At 48.4% G+C, this 18,356-nt stretch overlaps 1 protein-coding gene across 2 annotated transcripts in view; it reads right to left on the reverse strand.

Moving 5' to 3' along the window:
- The window catches only part of ASIC2 (acid sensing ion channel subunit 2), a 1,003,339-nt gene that overhangs the window by 63,444 nt on the left and 921,539 nt on the right, over positions 1-18,356 (reverse strand). For both annotated transcript variants that reach the window (XM_024127785.1, XM_007101977.4), the window contains exon 2: positions 11,840-11,990. In XM_024127785.1, the coding sequence (XP_023983553.1) occupies positions 11,840-11,990 (151 nt within the window). The remainder of the gene's footprint in view (positions 1-11,839; positions 11,991-18,356) is intronic.

The raw sequence follows: 18,356 nt of genomic DNA on the forward strand, positions 1-18,356 counted from the left end.
TTCCAGAGTTCATCCTTGCACTGAGTTGACAACTGACTGCTTTTAGATTTTACTTGTTTCTAGCTCTACCCCTTCTTCCAGGATCTGAAGATATGAGCACCGGAGCCTTCTTGTTTTCATGCTAAGCTTCCCCAGCAGAGCCGACCCCAGTGCGTCTTCATCTCTGAAGGCCTCACTAGCCGAGGCGCGCTCAGGGATGTACGTGGCCTGCCCAGGCTTCTGTGCGGAGGGGCCCGGGACCCTCTGCCCCCCTCCCCCCAGGAGAGCCAATTGCCCCGCATGGCTTATGGAGTTCCGGGGGCTCCCACCTCTCACACTGGGGCCAGGGTGGGCGGGGCTTATGCCCAGAGACGGAGCACCCCTTTCTCAATGGAGCGAACCAGGCATTCTGAGTCAGTGGACGTGCAGGCCCCTTGTACTCTGGGGGTCAGAACCAGAGAGCGCCTAGGACAGTTGGTTAGACGCTTGGGGCTCTGGGGTCAGGCAGGGTGAGGTCACTTCCAGCCCTGTGACCTTTGGCAAGTTATTTCATCTCTCGGAGCCTCATTTTTCTGCAAAATATGCAGAATGGGTTTGAACATGGTAATGGATGAAACCTGTGTTCTCTCATCTCAGAGATCAAGGGGAAGCTCACTGAATGTCTGACAGTGACAATGACAGGGACACGGTCCTAGCCCTTGAGAGCCCTGGGATTTCTACCAGGCTGACTACAAATGCAGTTTGGGTGGTCCTTGAGAGCTGCCATCTTGGTCCCTCATGCTCCCCTGGCTTGCACAGAGAAATCCGTGGCATGAAACCAAGGAGGCCCAAGGTGGGGCCCTGGAAAGAAGAACAGGGAAGTATATGAAAGAAAACATTGGCTCTGAGATCACAGAGAGCTGGGTTTGACTCCCAGCCCTATCCCTTAATAGCTGTGTGACCTCAGGCAAGTTACATTGCCTCTCTGAGCCTTGCAAAGGATGGCTGATCTCTCAGGTTACTTTTAGCTCTCAAATTCTACGAGCTGGGGATCACGCACAAGTCTCCAACCTCACTGCATCTCATTCTAATTTCCTGAAAAACAGATTAAAAAAATTAGACGTGGCCGTTCAGCACTTACATCAAGTCAGAAAAGGCTGATTTTTCTAAAGACAGCACGAAGAATCCACAAATCGCTGCCTAGCTAGAAATGGACGAGGCATCTCTTGTCCTCCCTCTCTGCACTGCTCCTCACAGACAGGCCCAGTTAAGCAGCATCCTAGTGAGGAAATCCGAACCCAGCACGGAGATGGCAACCCTCACGCTTTATTGCTCCTGGGTGACATTTTGAGGTGAGCTGGGCTTCTGGAGGAAGAAAGATCAATGCTGTGTCCCCTGCTGGATGGGCTGCAATTATGTGTGTTCAGGGCCACAGCCTGAGGTAGCAAAGTGTTCTCACCAACGGCTCATGACCCAGGAGATGTTATCAAACGGCCACAAAAGTTGGGTGAAGGCTGCAAATCCCAGCCCCCTCTGGCAGAGCCTCAAACACACTAGCATTTTAAAGACCCTATAACCTGTTACCCTCTGTTGAACTGAGTGTTATCCAAAGCAACCTTTTTCTTCCTTTTCTTTTTCTTCATTGTTAAGGAACACTTGCTCTTGGTAGAAAGAACCAAGGACCAAATCAGAAGCTATGGAATCAAGCCCTAGTTCCAGGACTTAAACATGAGATGGTAGGCAAGTCACTCAGCATCTTGGAGACTTGCTTTACCACATCTGTTAAGCGGGTTCATCTGTTCGATGATTAGCAGTGCCCTGTCTACATCACAAGAGTGTGTGAGGATCAAAGGACAGTATGCAGGCGATGTGCCTTCTATACTGGAGAGTAATGTGCCCATGTTGGCAAAGGAGACAGTTAACGTTAGGTCTTGGTTATGCAACAGAGAAGTGTGGTCACACTAAACGCACTTCTATGAAACAAAACGTTTACAAAACATACATCAGTGAAGGCGCTGAGTGTGGAGTTGGGTCTAGGCTCATTACACAAAGATCTATTCCAAGGATCCTTTAAATAATGAGTTTCCCTAGTTCATTCCGGCTCAGAGATTATAAATTACTTGCTAAGAGAGCTGATAAGTCTGGGTGGGCAAGCGACGTGCAGGAGAAAGTGCCATGTCTCCGAAACTACAGGGGAAGTTGGTGGATGATTAAGATTCTGTTGATAAAAATTGTTGACACACACTGACAGCAGAGCTTAGGTATAACCAGATTGCTGAACAGATCCTGTGTGTAGATCGTGATGTGTCTATGGAATTCAAAGTCATTCAACGCGTTACTGAATTCACAGCAACTTCCTGATATCGAATATTTTTTCAATAAAGAAATGTAAAAAGCATGAGAGCATTCATGTGGGAGTGATGTCTGAGAAATATTTTGATCTTAAAAAGGCATCCTCGTATTTCCAAAGGGTGGGAAACAGTAGTCTAGATCAGAGCTTCTCATACTTGAATGTGAGTCACTGGGGATCCTGTTACCAGGCAGATTCGGTGTGTGGAGTCTGAGGCTTTGCATTTCTGATGAGCTCCCAGGGGATGCCAATGCTGCCGGTGGGAGGACCACACTTGGGGTGGCCGGACGCACAGGAGAACATCTCTGCCGGAACAGAGCATACCAGGCCTGTGGTTATCTGGCCTCTGCCTACCTCTCCAGCCCGAGGTCTCACCCTTGGATCCAGCCACCCCAGGACACCTGGGCCTGTCCCTTTTTCCTCCCTTCCAGAACTGATTATCCCCTCCTTTGCACCCCAGCTTTCCTCTATCCTTCATAGCGCTTGATGACATATAATTGTTTACATGTCTCCCAAGCAGACTGCAAATGCCTGCCATTCCTTAAGGCACTTGACGTGAGAGCTATTGGATCAATGAATTTCCATCTCGCACATAAAAGGAGGCCTCGAGATGGTTCCTAGATCGTGAACACTTAGAAAACCTGGACTGGGCCTTACATCTGTATCCCTGAGTGCCTGGCACATAGTAGGTGCTCTTGGCAATTTATTGGATAGGAAGACGTGAGCTCTGAGGTGGGTCTGTTTCATCCACCTCCTAGCTGGTCCCCTCAGACCACTGCCTACCGGGCCGGGAGTTTTAACTGAAGCACGTATATTTTCTGCACAGCACTTAGCATGTGCATTAAGCAGGTCTTCTCAGAATGACAGAAGTCAGGCTTCTTCTGGCGAATTAATGGATGCCTGCCCCAGGCCGTGCTTCTGACTTATGGCATCATTTCTCCAGATCCCTTGGCACCTGCGGAGACCACCTCTCCAGTACGAAGACCCACTCTGAGAGTGAACTCAGAATCGCAGCCGGCCGCACACAGCATGTTCCTGTGCTCCAGACTCGCAGAATTCAGTCCAGAGCCGGCACTTCTCCCTCTGGGGAGGTCCTCGGTACCAGGCACTAGGACAAGAGTCTTTCCTGGAAGCAGAGGTGTTGGGGAAACCATAGCAACCAACCGCATCCCTCTTGCTGTGTCCCATTTGTGATGGGGGCTGGGAACCGTGCTGCCCTTGAGAGCTGCTTAGACCTTCCAGCTATGTGGAAATTTTCGGATCACTTTTTAATTTAATTTTAATTTTTATCAAAGCGATACACGTACATCATTAAAAAAGCCAAATGGTACTGCTCCACCTCTCCCCACCCACCGAGTCCCACTCCTCGGAGGCTACTACTCTCAATGGTTTGAGCTGTTTCTTCTGGTACTGACTTTCATATTTTCATGGACATCAATTGCTTGACAGTTATTTCTTGGCTTTTAAAATTTTTAAATATTACCTACTGAATTTCTACCATGGGAGCTAAGGGTGTAGGTTTCTTGTATGAAGTATCCTAGCATATTCCCTTGCCTTTCACCCTCCTATATAGGCTTAGATGATATTTTGGTTAAGTCAGTATCCAGCTTTTACATAATTATGACTATGTGAGTATTGCCCACACCCCAGCCTTATCGTGTATAACGTTTTTGATCTCCTCCTGGTGAAACTATTTTGTTTTTCCTATTTTTTTCCTTTCTGTTTTTTGGTTTGTTTGGCTTGTACCTAGAGCAGAAATGGAAAAAAAAAAAAAAAAAAAAGGTAAGTTTTCCCTTTTTTTTCCTTTTCTTTTTTTGGTTTTTTTTGGCTTGTCCCTAGAGCAGAAATGGAAAAAAAAAAAAAAAAAAAGGTAAAACTCATAGAAAGAGCAGAAAAGTGGTTGCCAGGACTGGGAGTCGGGGAAATGGAGAGGTTAGTAAGAGTGTACAAACTTTCAGTTATGAGATCAATAAGTTTGCATGGCACAGGGAGATCAGCTCAGTGCTTTGTGTCCACCTAGAGGGGTGGGGTAGGGAGGGTGGGAGGGAGACGCAAGAGGGAAGAGATATGGGGACACGTGTATATGTATAGCTGATTCACTTTGTTATACAGCAGAAACTAACACACCACTGTAAAGCAATTATACTCCAATAAAGATGTTAAAAAAAAAGATCAATAAGGTGAGAGGATTTAATGTGAAACACGGTGACTATAGTTGACAACACTGTAGCATATAATTGAAATTTGCTGGGAGTAGAACTTAAATGCTATCATATATATGTATATATAGGAATATATTATATATATATATGAATATATTTGAAACCAAATTCTACCCTCATACTTCATTTGTACATTGCTGGATATAGAGTTCTATCTTAGACAAGAAAGATTCCCACACCCCCTTGGTCCCTGCCCCAAATGTGAAGGCATTCTGCCATTGTCTTCTGGCTTCAACTACCCCTCTGGAGAAGTCTATTCTGATTCTAGATCCTAGCTATGTGACTGTTTTTTTTCTCTCCAGAACCTTTTAAAACTTCCTCTTTATCTCTATGAGGCTGAATTTCACAAGGATGCATCTTGGTCTGGTTCTTTTGCCACTTATTACAGGACTTAGTGATTTCTTTTAATATGGAAAATCATGTGGGTCAGTTGGGAATTTTTCTTATTTTATTTCTTTGGCAACATCCTCTTCTCCACTCTCTCACTTTTGTTATTCTAGAACTCCTAGTTGTAGGATGTTGGACTTTCTGGATTTATCCTCTCATGTTCATATTTTTTTCTCTCCCATCTTCCATCTGTTTGTCTTTTTGTTTTATTTTTCAGGCTATTTCCTAAATTCCAAAGCTTCTGTGGGTTTAAAAAAATGGTTGCAATAATATTTTTAATTTCCAGGAGGTATTTTTTAAAAAAACTTTTTCTTTGAATGTTACTTTTTAATAGCATCCTATTTTAATAGCTGGTGTTTATGAATGCATTATTCATAGTATCTCTTATCTCTTGAGAATTTTAATTAAAATAGTTTGATGTTTCCTTCTGCTTCCCACACTTATTTTTTATTTATCAAACACATACATAGTGCCTAATATTATTCAGGCACTTTCTAAGTATTTCAAAAATATTAACTCATTCCAATCTTCCTAACAACCTTGAAGAGTAGATAATAATATTATTCTCATTTTAGAGATGATGGAACTGAGGCTCAGAGAGGTTAAGTAACTTGTCCAAGGTCACATAGCTAGTAAGTTGTATAGCCGGATTTGAACCCGGGGTCTAGAGCTTTTTGCCATTAACCATTATCTCTATTTCCTCAAAGTTTCTTTTTTGTTTGTTTGGTTTCGGTTCCTTTCCTGTTAGTGGCTCCCCTCAAATGCTTGGCTTGTTGACTCTCCATTCATAGTTAAGAGGTACTTATTATTTTTTTAAAAATTTATTTATTTATTTTTGGCTGCATTGAGTCTTTGTTGCTGTGCACGGGCTTTCTCTAGCTGTGGAGAGCCGGGGTTACTCTTCGTTGTGGTGCACGGGCTTCTCATTGCAGTGGCTTCCCTTGTTGCGGAGCACGGGCTCTAGGTGCGCTGGCTGGGTAGTTGTGACGCACGGGCTTAGTTGTTCCGCCGCATGTGGGATCTTCCTGGACCAGGGCTCAAACCTGTGTGCCCTCTGAATTTGCAGGCGGCTTCTTAACCACTGCGCCACCAGGGAAGCCCAACTGGTACTTCGAGCCTGGACAGTCTTCCCTGTGTGTGGCAAGACTTACCAGGGGACTTCACCCTAGGGTGATCTAACCAGGTTTGCGTGGGGACTCCTGATTGTCATTCTCTGTGAATCTTTTCTATTGAGATTGTCAGTGTTTCCAGGAAGGGATTCCCCAGATCTCTGGTTGGGGGTGGGTGAGGTAGATTAGTCTGGCTGGGGGTCTCACTGCTCAGTAAGCAGAATTTCACTTTATCTCCCTGTTTTCTGTACAGCACCTCAGCCATGCCCTCAGCTTTGCCTGGTTTCCCCCAGCCCAGAGCCTGTCTATTTCAATCTTATCTTTTGCTGGGGTGCAGAGAGATATTTGACTGCTTTGGGCCATGGGAGGATATCTGGGGGACTTAACAGCCCCTTTTACAGACTTTTAACTAATCCTCCTAGTTTTACCTGCACCTCTCAACCCTGTCATCAACAGTATCTGATGCCTCCAATCCCTGATACTTTCTGAGAGGAGGGGGGCATCTATGGTGAGAACCGTTCGACTTTAACTGGTTTCCCTGTGCAGAGCCTGATCCTTCAACCTTGTCTGCCCAGTCAGTTACCATCTGCTCTCCATTTTCCAAAAATTTGCTGACATCTATTATTGTCTTCTCACTCATCTTCTTCGTCCTTGTGGGTTTATACTCTTAAAAAATAATCCTTGATTGCAATTTAGGGGAGGTTTGGGGAGGGAGCCTCCATACATACTTAGGTTCATTCCACTGTGTCCAACCAGAAATCTAGACTGTCAATTTCCCTGAAGCTTTGGAGCTCAGCGGGCACATCATGGACTCCTTTCACTACGCCAGGAGAAGGGGGAGGGATGTGGAGCTGGTCTCTGGGATGTACACAACCATAGGACCAATGGGCGCTTTTCATTCCCAATAACATCAGTGGCCCATTCAGTGGTTTTCAAGCTGGGTTCCTTGGAGTCCTAGGGTTCCTCCAGGAATGTCTCAGGATCGGTCACAGTGGGTATGGAGAAATCAAACTGGGGGCCCCATCTCCAGCTGGACCAGAGCAGCTCTACCTTTATCTGCTTTATATATTGGAGCTGTGCTAAAGCTTTTGTTCAATACAAGGATTCTGCTATGGAAAAAAAATAAAAAGAGGAAAAAATAGAAAAAGAGAACAGCAACAGACCTATCATTATATGCCATTCTGTCTCCAAAGATGTCACTGGAACTTTTTTTTCTGAGCTATTTTCATGGCAGTGCCTTTACAATCACATTTTGAACATTAAAGGAATATAGTGGAAGGAGAATCACTTTTGGGTCCACACGTGGGTTTTCAGCTTGGTTCAACCACTTAGTGAAGTGTGTGTTCTTGGGGAGCTTCCTCAACTTCTCTGGGCTCCAGTTTCTTTATTTTTCAGTGGGGATAACACTGCGTTAGGAGGGTCACTTGGAGGATTCATGGGATAGCATGTTCACGGCACATAGTAGCTACTCATTAATATTAGTTTCTCCCTCAGCCAGGCCCCATCAGTGTGCAAAACACAGCAATTTTTTTCTCTCTCTCAACAGATATGTCAACAGATATTTATTGCCCTGGTATGTGTCAGTGAGCCAGACAGTCCAAGATCCCTATCTCTTGGAGCATGTGTTTCAATAGAGGAGGATGGTATACTCGAAGGTGACACACGACATGGAACAAAGGACAAGCAGAACAGATAAGGAGGGGTGAGGAGTGGGGCGGGGGTACAATTTTCAATAGGGTAGTCAGGGTAGGTGATGTCTGAGCAAAGACTTGATGGAGGTGAAGCAATAAGACATGTGGGTCCGAGCAGGGAATTCTAGGCAGAAGGAAAGGAGAATGCAGATGCTTGAAGGTAAGCTTTCCTGGAGTGTACAAGGAGTTACAGGGAAGCCAGAGTCGTTACTGCCAAGTGAACAAGGGGACAGAGTAAAGGGGATGAGGCTGGGGAGATAATATGGGGCAAGGCATTGACCTCTATTAGAGCATTGACTCTCAAAATAATTCCTTTGCTCAAAAATATAATGTCAAATTCATTTTCCTACAATATTAGAACTTGGGGACATCAAGGCAGAGTTTACTTGACTACAAACTGTATTCTACATCAGGATGAATGAAGGATATACAATTTGAGCCTGTCTATTTAGAATGCAAGCTCATTAGAGGGCTCCCTGCACACGAATCCTGGTTCTCTCAGATGTAACCCATCCCCACCCTCGCCCCTTCTTTCCCCAGCAGGGCCATTCTCGGGACAGTCTCAGGAACCCAGCTCCCTCAGGGCTCCCATGTCCTTCCATGAACACACTTCCGCTCACTGATTGGTCCAGGGGTGGGCACCTGACTGGCTGGACCAATGAGTCCCTTCCCTGTTTTTTTTTGTTTTTGTTGTTGTTGTTGTTGTTCTTTTTTAATAGGATATCAGAACCAGAATGGCCTCTCGCTGGTGTCAGGATGTGTAAAATATATATCTATTGGGAACCATGTGTGAAAAGATATATGTGTGGAAAAAGCCTGTCTCTAGCGAGAGAGAATAAAGCAGTTTAGAAAGAGGAGAGGTGAGAGGAGGGGTGAGAGATCGAGGAGTCTCCTGCCCTTGGTTCCAGTTGTTTCTGATGCGGCACCCTTGCCTTCCTGCTGCTGCGTTGTTGAAGTTTGCCTTGGATTCCACGGGCAATACAATTCCTTTTATGCCCAGGCTTGTTTGAATCTGGTTTTTCTCATTTGCAGCCTAGATAACCCACTGCTTATTTCTTTTATCTTTGAAGTTACTCAGAGGCATCTACACAGAGTTTCATTTTTAACAACCTCCCACCCGCTTTCAATTTAATTTCCTTTAGAAAAACGTTGGTCATGAAATCTGCACTTCTGTAGTCGAGGACAGCTTTTCTGTCCTTTTTCTATTTTGTGAGCTCCTCCATGAAAAAGGTTTTCCACGGTCAAAAGCACTGGGGAAATAAATGGTGTATGCACTATGCCTATCTTGGAGATTTATAATGTAGTGTATTAAAGAATTCCTGTCATGAATTAATGTGTTTAACTTTGCCTAACCAGAGTTCCCCAGATCCTTTCTATTCCTGTAACATGTAACATCTGAAACTGCTAACAGTCCATAGGGCCGATTTGGGGGCCTACTGTCAAGGTCCATGTGTGACTGAGCCTGCCTTCTTTATAATGGCATATTTCCAGGCTGCCTTGCACAAGGATGTTTGACCAAGGAGGCACTGTCAGCCCGGAGGAAAGGACACTTTTGGTAAATTTCATAGTTACTTTCTACTCGCTAAGCATGAGTCCATAGGGTTGGGTCCACCCAAAGAGGGTGCCTTTTCCTAATTCTCTTGTTGGCACCAAAGGTCCATCCTCTAGGTCAGAGTTACACCTGGAGGCGTGGCTCCCTCACTGCTTCCTTAAATTTCTGAGAGGTGAAGCAAGAATGTGCCAAAGGCTCTGCTTTGAGAATGAGACATCCAGATGATAAGGTGCCCCAGGACCCTTGTGTAGGTATGAGATATTTGGCACAGTCTCTGCCTCTGGGATGGTTTGACCATCCTCCCATCTCCTGGTTGCCATTATCAGCCTTCCACTGTTCACAGTTTGCAGACAGCTCTCATCTGATCGGCTGATAAAGGCAGGGCTGGGGGTTTGATCTTCGGGCTGACTCTGTAAAGCCACTTTCCTGTCCTCCTGCTGTGCCTCTGTCATCAAGCTGTCTGTGGCCACTCCCTCAACAGCCAGCTTTCAATTTCTTTCTTCTCCATCATCACCCAAATATCTCCTCTAAGGACCCAGGCTCCTTTGCCTGGGGATTGAGAGGAAGTGGAAACGTAAAGGCGGCAAGATGGCATCTGTGGAGCCACACGGCTTGGCAGGTCAGGAAGGCTCCTCCCCGCCGAGGGCTGTGGCGGTGAGAGGCTTGGCCGTGCCCCCAGCCCTTGGGAGCAATGAGCAAACAGCAGGACGTGGCCGCGCCTCCTTAGGTGGCCTCGTGGCCCAGCATCCCTCACCTACCTGCCAGAGCCCACCTCTCATCCTTCGGCAGGTGTGTGGACCTCACTCCCACCCACGTGAGGCTCACCCCCCTACCAGCCCAGGAAACGAGCAGCTTTAAGGTGACCAGAGTCTCCAAGAGATGCTCGTGCATGGTGATGTATCAGCCTGAAGAAAGGTACCATAGAGGAAGCCTGGAGCTAGGGATTCAGGAGGCCTGGCTGGGTGGCCTGGGTGAAGTCACCGAACCTCAGCCTCCTTCCCTGGCAAACGGGGATGAGGAGCCCTTCGTACCACGCAGGGCTGCGGTGAGGGGAAGGCCAGGAGGGAGGACGATTAGGGTCCCAGAGGACCATCTCCCACATTGCTGGAGAGGGGCCAAGGGATGCTGAATTCAGGAAAGTGGACGGAATCAACGAAGCGTCTGCTCAACTAGGGTCAGACTGGGCTTGGAGGGCCCGGAGCCTGAGGTGAGCTGCCAGAGACGGTACTGGAACGAATCGTGTGGCGCCCTTTTACCGCTGGGCTGTAGGAACAGGAGGAGTGACCACAATGTGAGGTGAGTGGCCCTGCTCGCCCCTCCCCCGTGGGATGCTCAGACAAGAGGTGCCGGGAGGGCCGGTGCGGTGGACGGGGGAGAGCTCGTCCCGGGGTGAGGAGACCTTCTCTGCCCTCAGGATGGGGGCTGGGGGGATCGGGTGCAGGAATCACGGGGTGGGGACCGCAAGAAGTGAGGGCCAGCCTGCATGGCCTCCAACCCCTCCTCGGCGCCCAAGCTGAGGGCCCAAGCCTCTGTCCTGCTGGAATCTTCTCTCCCTTCATCCCTCTTTGTGGCCCCTCTCAGGCCCATCTCTAGACCCCCTCCCCCTTCCCCACCCCCGGTTTCGCCCTGAACCCAGCGTTAATCTCCCGTTGGGTCTCCTTGGCATCCAGCGTCCCACGCTTGGGCACCTTTTCACTCTCTCCACCTGCTGAGATTCTAGAGGTGGCCAGCATCCCTAGGCTTACTGGCCGCATCACTCCAACCTCCGCTTCCGTCATCACGTTGCCTTCTCTGTCTGACCTTCCTGCACCCCTCTTATGAGGACCCACCTGTACAATCCAGGATAATCTCAAGACCCCGTGCAAGTACCCCATGTTTTCCCTGAACCCTCCCTCCTCCCAGGCGAAGGCGGCCGTCCTGCCGCCGCACAGGGGACCCTCACGTCCCACTGGATTCTGTGTCTGCTCCTCTAGGCTGTGATCAAGGGCTTGGTCTTTTTCAATTTAATATCCTTATTTTGGGGCAAAGCCTGAGATAGCCTACGTGGCTAATGAATAGTTTGCTGAATGAATCAATGCATAATCGGAGGCATGAAATAAGCGTCGGGGGCTGTGCACACTTCAGTTCTCCAGCAGCCTCTCCACCTTCCCTCAGTGGGAGGAGTCTGCTTTCCTTTCCCTTGGGCCTGGTAGCTGGGTTGGGATATTCAAGATGGTGGAAGAGGAAGGGGCTGGTCCATCCCTTCCTCTTCTCCTGAAACCAAGCCACCTACCTCCCCATCCATACTTGTTAATTCCAACCTTCCTCCCTGCCTCCTCTCATCCTCCCTGCCTTCCCTTTCCAGTAGTCCCATCATCTGCCCCCTCCCACCTCGTGAAATCCAAGGTAACCCAGGGCATCACTGCAGTCCATACCAGGGACATCCTTCCCGTTGACTGTCATGTCACTAACCCCCTGAGGGAGAGCAGTCCTCCACCAGGTGGGCCAAGACAGCCCACCCGAGGCAAACGTCTTTCAGGGTCCGCACCCCTCCACCGTCACCCACTGCCCCGGTCCCTGGCCCAGCTCACCTGTCTCTCCCCAGATGGGCAGGTACTCGTCCTGCTGAATGTCCAGCATGATCTCCAGCCCGTTGCCTGTCCCCCCCTTGGCTGTTGTGAGCAGAGGTTTGCCATCCTCGCCTGAGTTAAACATGTAACACTTCCCATATTTTGTAAACACCTGGAGGAGAGAAGAGAGAGAAGCACATGGGTGATTTCAGACTGGGCTCCAGAGACTGGGGAGACCCCAGAAATCCAACAGCAGGCTAGACCCCCCACTGCCTGTCACAGTCACCCCTCCTGAGGACAATGAGTCCTCACCCCTGGCCAATGGCCTTTTGCCAAGTGGGATTCTGCCATCAAAGAACACATCTGGACAGCCTTTGGCTTTTGTTGCAGTGGGATCTGCTCTTTTCTCACCCTGTACACTACACCCCCGCCCTGTGCAGTAACGCGCCTTTCAAGTGTCCAGCGTTATCTGTGTCCTCTTGACCCTCTAACCTGCGCCTCCAGCCCCAAGCTCTCTCTTGGGTCCCAGACACACCAATCCCACGACCAGCTAAGCGTGACCTCAGGGGGACCCACGGATCCCCGACACTCAGCATGTCCCCATGGGATCAAATCTTCCTCGGCCTCTGTGCTCCACTGGATGGTCCTCCCGTACACCATGTCCCGGGGAATAGCATTGCCACCTGCCTGGGGGCTCAAGCCAGACCCTCAGAGCGGCTGTCCACGCCTCCTCTTCCTCACCCCCACATCCAATTAGCCGGCAGGGCTCGTCAACACTGTCTCTACATCCGACTTGAATTTCGCCTTCTCTCTTCTGCACTGCTTTAACTTAGGACCCCCATCATTTCTTGCCTGGGCTGCTGCAGTTCCCTAGCTAGGCTCCCGGATTCCAGACAACATTCTCCAGCCCATCCTCTAAGTTCACTGTGGCTCACTCTTTCAGAAGTGCAAACCTATTAGATTAAGCCTGTGCTTAAAATCCACCAGGACTGCCCATCCCCCTTACAGTAAGATCCAGGCCCTCCCTCCTCACCCAGTTTTCTATGATGCTCTCTGCCTGCTCCATCCTCCTCTTCCCATCTGAGTCCACGAGAATCCACTAGAAGAGAAGCTCCATGGGTTCAGGGACTACCTCTGCATGTACATCGAGGAATCTAGCACAGGGCCTGGCACCTGGGGGTGCTCCAGAAATATGTGTCAAGTGGATGAATGAATGAATGAATGCGTGAGTGAGTGGGTGGGCGGAGCCAGACCAAACAACTTGCAGCACCTCTGGATGTGTCCTGCTGGTTCACGTAGTACCTGTGGTTTTCTAGCTGCTGCTGCTGCCGCCTGTAACTCCTCTCATTCCTCTTTCTGCCTGGACAACGTCTAGTTCTCTGCCTGGGCAGCCTCTGTTCTCCAAGACTGGATTGATGCATCTCCTCCTGCAAGAAGCCTTCCCGTGCTCCTGGACCAAGTTATATGACATCCCTCCTCACTGTTCCCCTTGCTCCTTCACCACGGCAGCTATCACATGCAACAGTAAACAGGGGTGGGTATTGCTCCTCCCATTATGCAGAGGAGGAAACCACAGCCCAGAGAGGTTAAGCGACTTGCCTAAGGTCACACAGCTATTAAGTAGAGAAGCTGAGATTCAAAGCCATGTCTGTCTGATTCTAACACACGCGATCTTTCTGAGCATGTTGACATTGTCATTGGGATGTTTCTGAGCCATACGCTGCTCCTCTCTGCCTTGCTTTTTCCATCAGCCAATCAATATTCATATGCATGAGCTCCTACTATGTGCAAGTATTATGGGGACTGTACAAGCCCTGCTACTGCTTCTTGTTTTATAAGCTCACACTCCCAGTATTTTCCTTTATAGCACACATCAAAGCGTGTAACTAGATGGTGATTCATGCGATTGTTTGTTGGAGGGGGCGGGGGCTGTGTCTGTTTTGTGGAATGAATGAATGAATGGGCTCCAAGTTGTTGCACCTCCCATTCCCTTGCCCACCTCTGGGAGGCGCCCTTTGGTGCTGGCCAGCCTTGCTGGTTCTGGCGGGAGCTCACGCTGACATCTTGTCCCACCCGCTTCCCTCTCTCTCTCTGCTCCGGCCTTCTCAGCTTCCTAACTGATTGTTCCTAAGCATTTTTGCTTGCTTCTCCATGAAGGTATTTATTAGAGGAAAGACAGTTTACCTTTGCAGGGGCAGGAGAAGGGGCTCAGAGACAGGCGGGCTCATGCTCACTGCACTTCTCTGCTGGCCTCCTTCTCAGCCGCTCCTGCCTGGGCTTTTCGGAGAGGATCATTTTCCTCTCTGCTCAACATCAAAGGCCTGAGAGCTATGTACACACAGTGCAGTTTTGCTACGAACTTGGGACAAGATGTCGCTCTCCTTCCCCATTTCGATGCATAATGACGTGTAAGTGTAACATGCGCTTCAAATTTACACCTTATCGCCTCCAGCCAGAAAATACAATTTATTTAAGTCTAGACTTTCAGGCTGAGCCTGCTGCTTCTTCAGACCTGCCATTCTCCAAGGCGCTTCTCTGCTCTCCCGGTAAGTGCTGACAGCCCCATCGCGGATGGCAGGGCTGGATTTGCAAGGTTGCTGAGAGTCTAGAATTGTCCTTAGTTGAATCGGTTTGTAAGAATTAATGGTGCACATTTCAAACCTGGATCTCCAGGAGTGATGGGGCGGTTGTGGGGGGGAAGCCTGAGATAAAGATGGGCCCCATGACCATCAGTTTCATTGCTCACACTGGCACCGTGTGTTACAGTTCAGAGATGGCACGTGTGCAGCTTCCACTTTCTCAATGGCCCCGTGAAGTTGGAGGGAGGAAAACTAACAGTTCCTGAGCCTCTACTCTGTGCTGGCCCCTGCTTGGCATTTTCATAGGAGTTACAGCATTCCTAATTATGGTCTCAACTACCCTGATGGGGAGGCATCTTATTATCACATGCCCATTTTACAGTTGGGAAGACTGAGACTTAGTGAAGAGGTAGGTAGTAGAGCTGGGACTCATGGGTGTGACTTTACCACCAAGGAAGTTCCAAGGAAGGAACACTGAAATTTCGAGCCAGACAAGAAGGTATCAAAGCAGATTTCTCATTATCTGTCAAGTCCGTGGCCTTGAACATGGCATTTGCTTTTCCCAACTCCAGTTTCTTCATCTGAAAATTGAGCAAGATAATCTTGCCACGTGGTTGTAATGCCTAAATGGGAGAATGCAAGTGGATTTGTTTGGAAGATTACATAATAGACGTCTTTACCAGTTATGAATCCATACTAGGTCCTTTTCAGCAAAAGAGAGAGAAATTATTTGGTTTATGGGGGAGGTCAGTCATAAATTGAAGAATGGGGGTGGGGTTGAGGAGTCCTATCCTCTCTGCTTATGTCCCCACGATACTAAGCTCATCTTGAAGTAGTTATAGGGGATGGAAACTGCCATGTGCCACTAACTGCTTATTCCTTAAGAATGTTAAGCCTGTTGCTGAAAGCCCAGGGCAGCCAATGAGACCACTGGGGCCATGGAGTTCTGTAGGAAAGGGACATACTTTGATGCACACAGTCCACTTTGAAAATCTACATTTGGATTCCAACAACTGAATTGTAACCAGTTACTGGTAGAGTGGATAGCCACCACCAGTCTGAAGCTGGCACATTCTAGCCTGTAATTTCCTTTTTTGGTAGTGTCTTTGTCTGGTTTGGGTATCAGGGTGATGGTGGCTTCAGAGAATGACTCTGGGAGTGTTCCCTCCTCTTCAATCTTTTGGAAGAGTTTGAGAAGGATCAGTAGAAGTCCTTTGTATGTTTGGTAGAATTCCCCAGCGAAGCCCTCTGGCCCTGGACTTTTGTTTACAGGGAGTTTTTTTTTTTTATTTTTTAAACTACAGATTCTATTTCACTTCTAGTGATTGGTCTGTTCAAATGATCTATTTCTTTTTGATTCAGTTTTGGTGGGCCGTATGTTTCTAGAAACTTGTCCATTTCTTCTAGGTTATTCAATTTGTTGGCATATAATTGTTCATAGTTGACACGTTCTAGATAAAAGAAACCTGGATGTGGGGATGGGGAGAGGGTCTCACTGCCTTCCAGTAGCTCTAAGAATAGCCCTGATGTCACAGACTGGCTTTGCTACCCTTTCTGGAGCACCATTCACATTCTATCTGTTGTCACTAATTTTTGCAGCAGCCCTATGAGTTTGGTATTATCATCCCCATCTTACAGATAAGGAAACTGAGGCCCAGAGAGGCTGAACCAGGTCACAGAGCTGGTAAGTGGAGATTCCAGGGTGAAAGTCATCTTTGCCAAAAATCTTCCCACCCAAATGTCTCATTTTGCATGTGGAGAGCCTAAGGCTCAGAGAGGTGAAGTGTCCTGCCCCAGGTCACACAGCTAGTTTGGGAGCAGAGCTGAGATCTGGGCTTGGGTCTCTGCTCTTCCTCTAAAGCTTTCTGTTTGCACATGCCAGGGGTTGGAGATTATGGCTAAGCTTCCCTTCCCGGGGTACTGCATCCAGGAATAAAAAAGATTGGCAACTCCAGCTGGCCTGGGTGCCAGCCTCTAGGCTCGGTATGACCTGTTGGGGCACTCCGCCTTACAGAGTCCGGGAAATGCAATGTGGAGCCCTTGCTGGGAAAGGTTAGGAACTGCAGATACCCATGAAGACACAGTTTTCTGGTCCAATTAGTAGTGCAAACAACATTTCCACACCATGTACCTAGTTAAGAGAATAAATTATGTATAAGCTCCCTTAAGGACTGTTGAAATATCCACTTACTAGCACACAACTGGGCCTGCAAGCTTCAAACCTTCCAACCCTTCATTAATCCTGACCTTTAGGGCTTCTCCTAAGCAGTGGGTTCCTTGTCTCTTCTTGCTTATTACATTTGAAGGAAATGAAATTGTGCTGCTCCAAAAGGCCTCTAAAGCTCAGTCTTGAGTTGAATGAACTTTCCTCCCAGTGAGTTGCTGAAATTTCTCATTAGGCTGTTTTCAAAATAATGGACATGCGGAAGCCCACTGTTTTGTCTGCTCTGTTTTTCTCTGTCAAACCCCTCCAACACATTTCACACATCGGGAACTGAGATAGTCTGTCAAATGGGTTACCAGGCTTCCAGTGAACAAAATGAAGCTGTCTTTTGTTTTCTGAAGTTGCAAGGAACGTGTTTGAAAATGCAATATGGCAGAGGGGTATGCGCGTGAGGAGGCCGCAGTAGACGGTCAGCTCTTTGAAGGCAAGGACGGCACCTCGTTAAGAAATCTCCTTGCTTATTCATCTCTTCTTGCGACAGCAATTTTTGACCACCTATCATGTTCCGAGGACTGTTGCAGGACTCTGCTTCTTCCCCACAATGAGATTAAAAAGGCGATTTCATCCATTTCACGCATACCCATGAAAGCACCTCCGCGTGGCTGTTGTGGTCCTTGGGAACGAAGGAGATGAGGGGAAAGTGGCCCCTTGGCAAACACTTCTCTCTGCTTCCCGACCAAGAGGCCACACACAGTCTCTTTTAGGACATCATTAACATCATTCTTCTTCGGGCTCCTTTTTGAAGGGGAAAGAAGAATGTACAGTCACACTGGGCATTTACCACGAGGCAGGTACTATGCTGATTGCTTATACACCTTCTATATTTTAAGGCTCACACAGCCCACAGATGTAGGTGTTATTCTCCCCAATTTGCAGATGAGAAATTGAGGCTCTGCGAGGCTAAATACCTCATCCAAGGTCCTACAGCTAGAGGGTGGTTCGCCTGCCTTTTCCCTTTATATGTATGGGTCACTCAGAGAACCCTGAGCATTCTTAGAGCGTATACTATGGTACTGCGATCCCCCTCCTTCGGGCCCCTGCACCCATTTGCCGGGATGTGACATTTGTTGTGCCAGTTTCACTAAGAAGCCCGCCTGTCTCCTCCTTCCAAGCCTGAAGCACAGCCCGGGCCTTTTCTGCTGGGCAACTGTCCAGAGAGCTTCAGACCACGCGGGAAGAGATGTGTGAGTCCCACGCAGAAGAAAAGAGCATCAGGTGACTGCAAATCTGTGAGCTGGGGAAACAGCACAGAGGGGAGCAACGGGTGACTCTGAGCGCTCTCCTTCAAGTCCCACATTTTGTGAGCAAATGTTCTCTAGGAGGACGGCTCACAGAAGCACAGGGTCAACTTGAAGGCACCTGGAGGGTCATTTGAAATGTCACACCCCCGCCGATGAATCCCTCCTGGCACCTCATGTGAGCACCCCAAGTTGGGCCTGACTTGGGGTCATGGAGTGGGATGTGGGGGGCTAGAAGCCTTTCAAGTTAGGCTGCAGCATGGCAGGTTGGGGGAGGGGAGTCCGGGCATGATGGAAGTTTCCAAGGGGACTCAAGCTTGGGTTGGTTGCTCTTTCTGCTGGGGTCCTCCACTGCCTGTCTCCTGTGGGCAGTACAGGCTGCGTATTTTTCACCTCTGGATTCCCAGTGCCTGGTCCCGTACCTGGCACATAGTAGGCACTTCATGGGCAGGTGTCTGGGTGCAAGAAAAAGTCAAGCATGGAACTGGGAACGAGGC

The sequence above is a fragment of the Physeter macrocephalus genome, chromosome 14 (genome assembly GCF_002837175.3).
Source record: "Physeter macrocephalus isolate SW-GA chromosome 14, ASM283717v5, whole genome shotgun sequence".
Classification (NCBI taxonomy): domain Eukaryota; kingdom Metazoa; phylum Chordata; class Mammalia; order Artiodactyla; family Physeteridae; genus Physeter; species Physeter macrocephalus.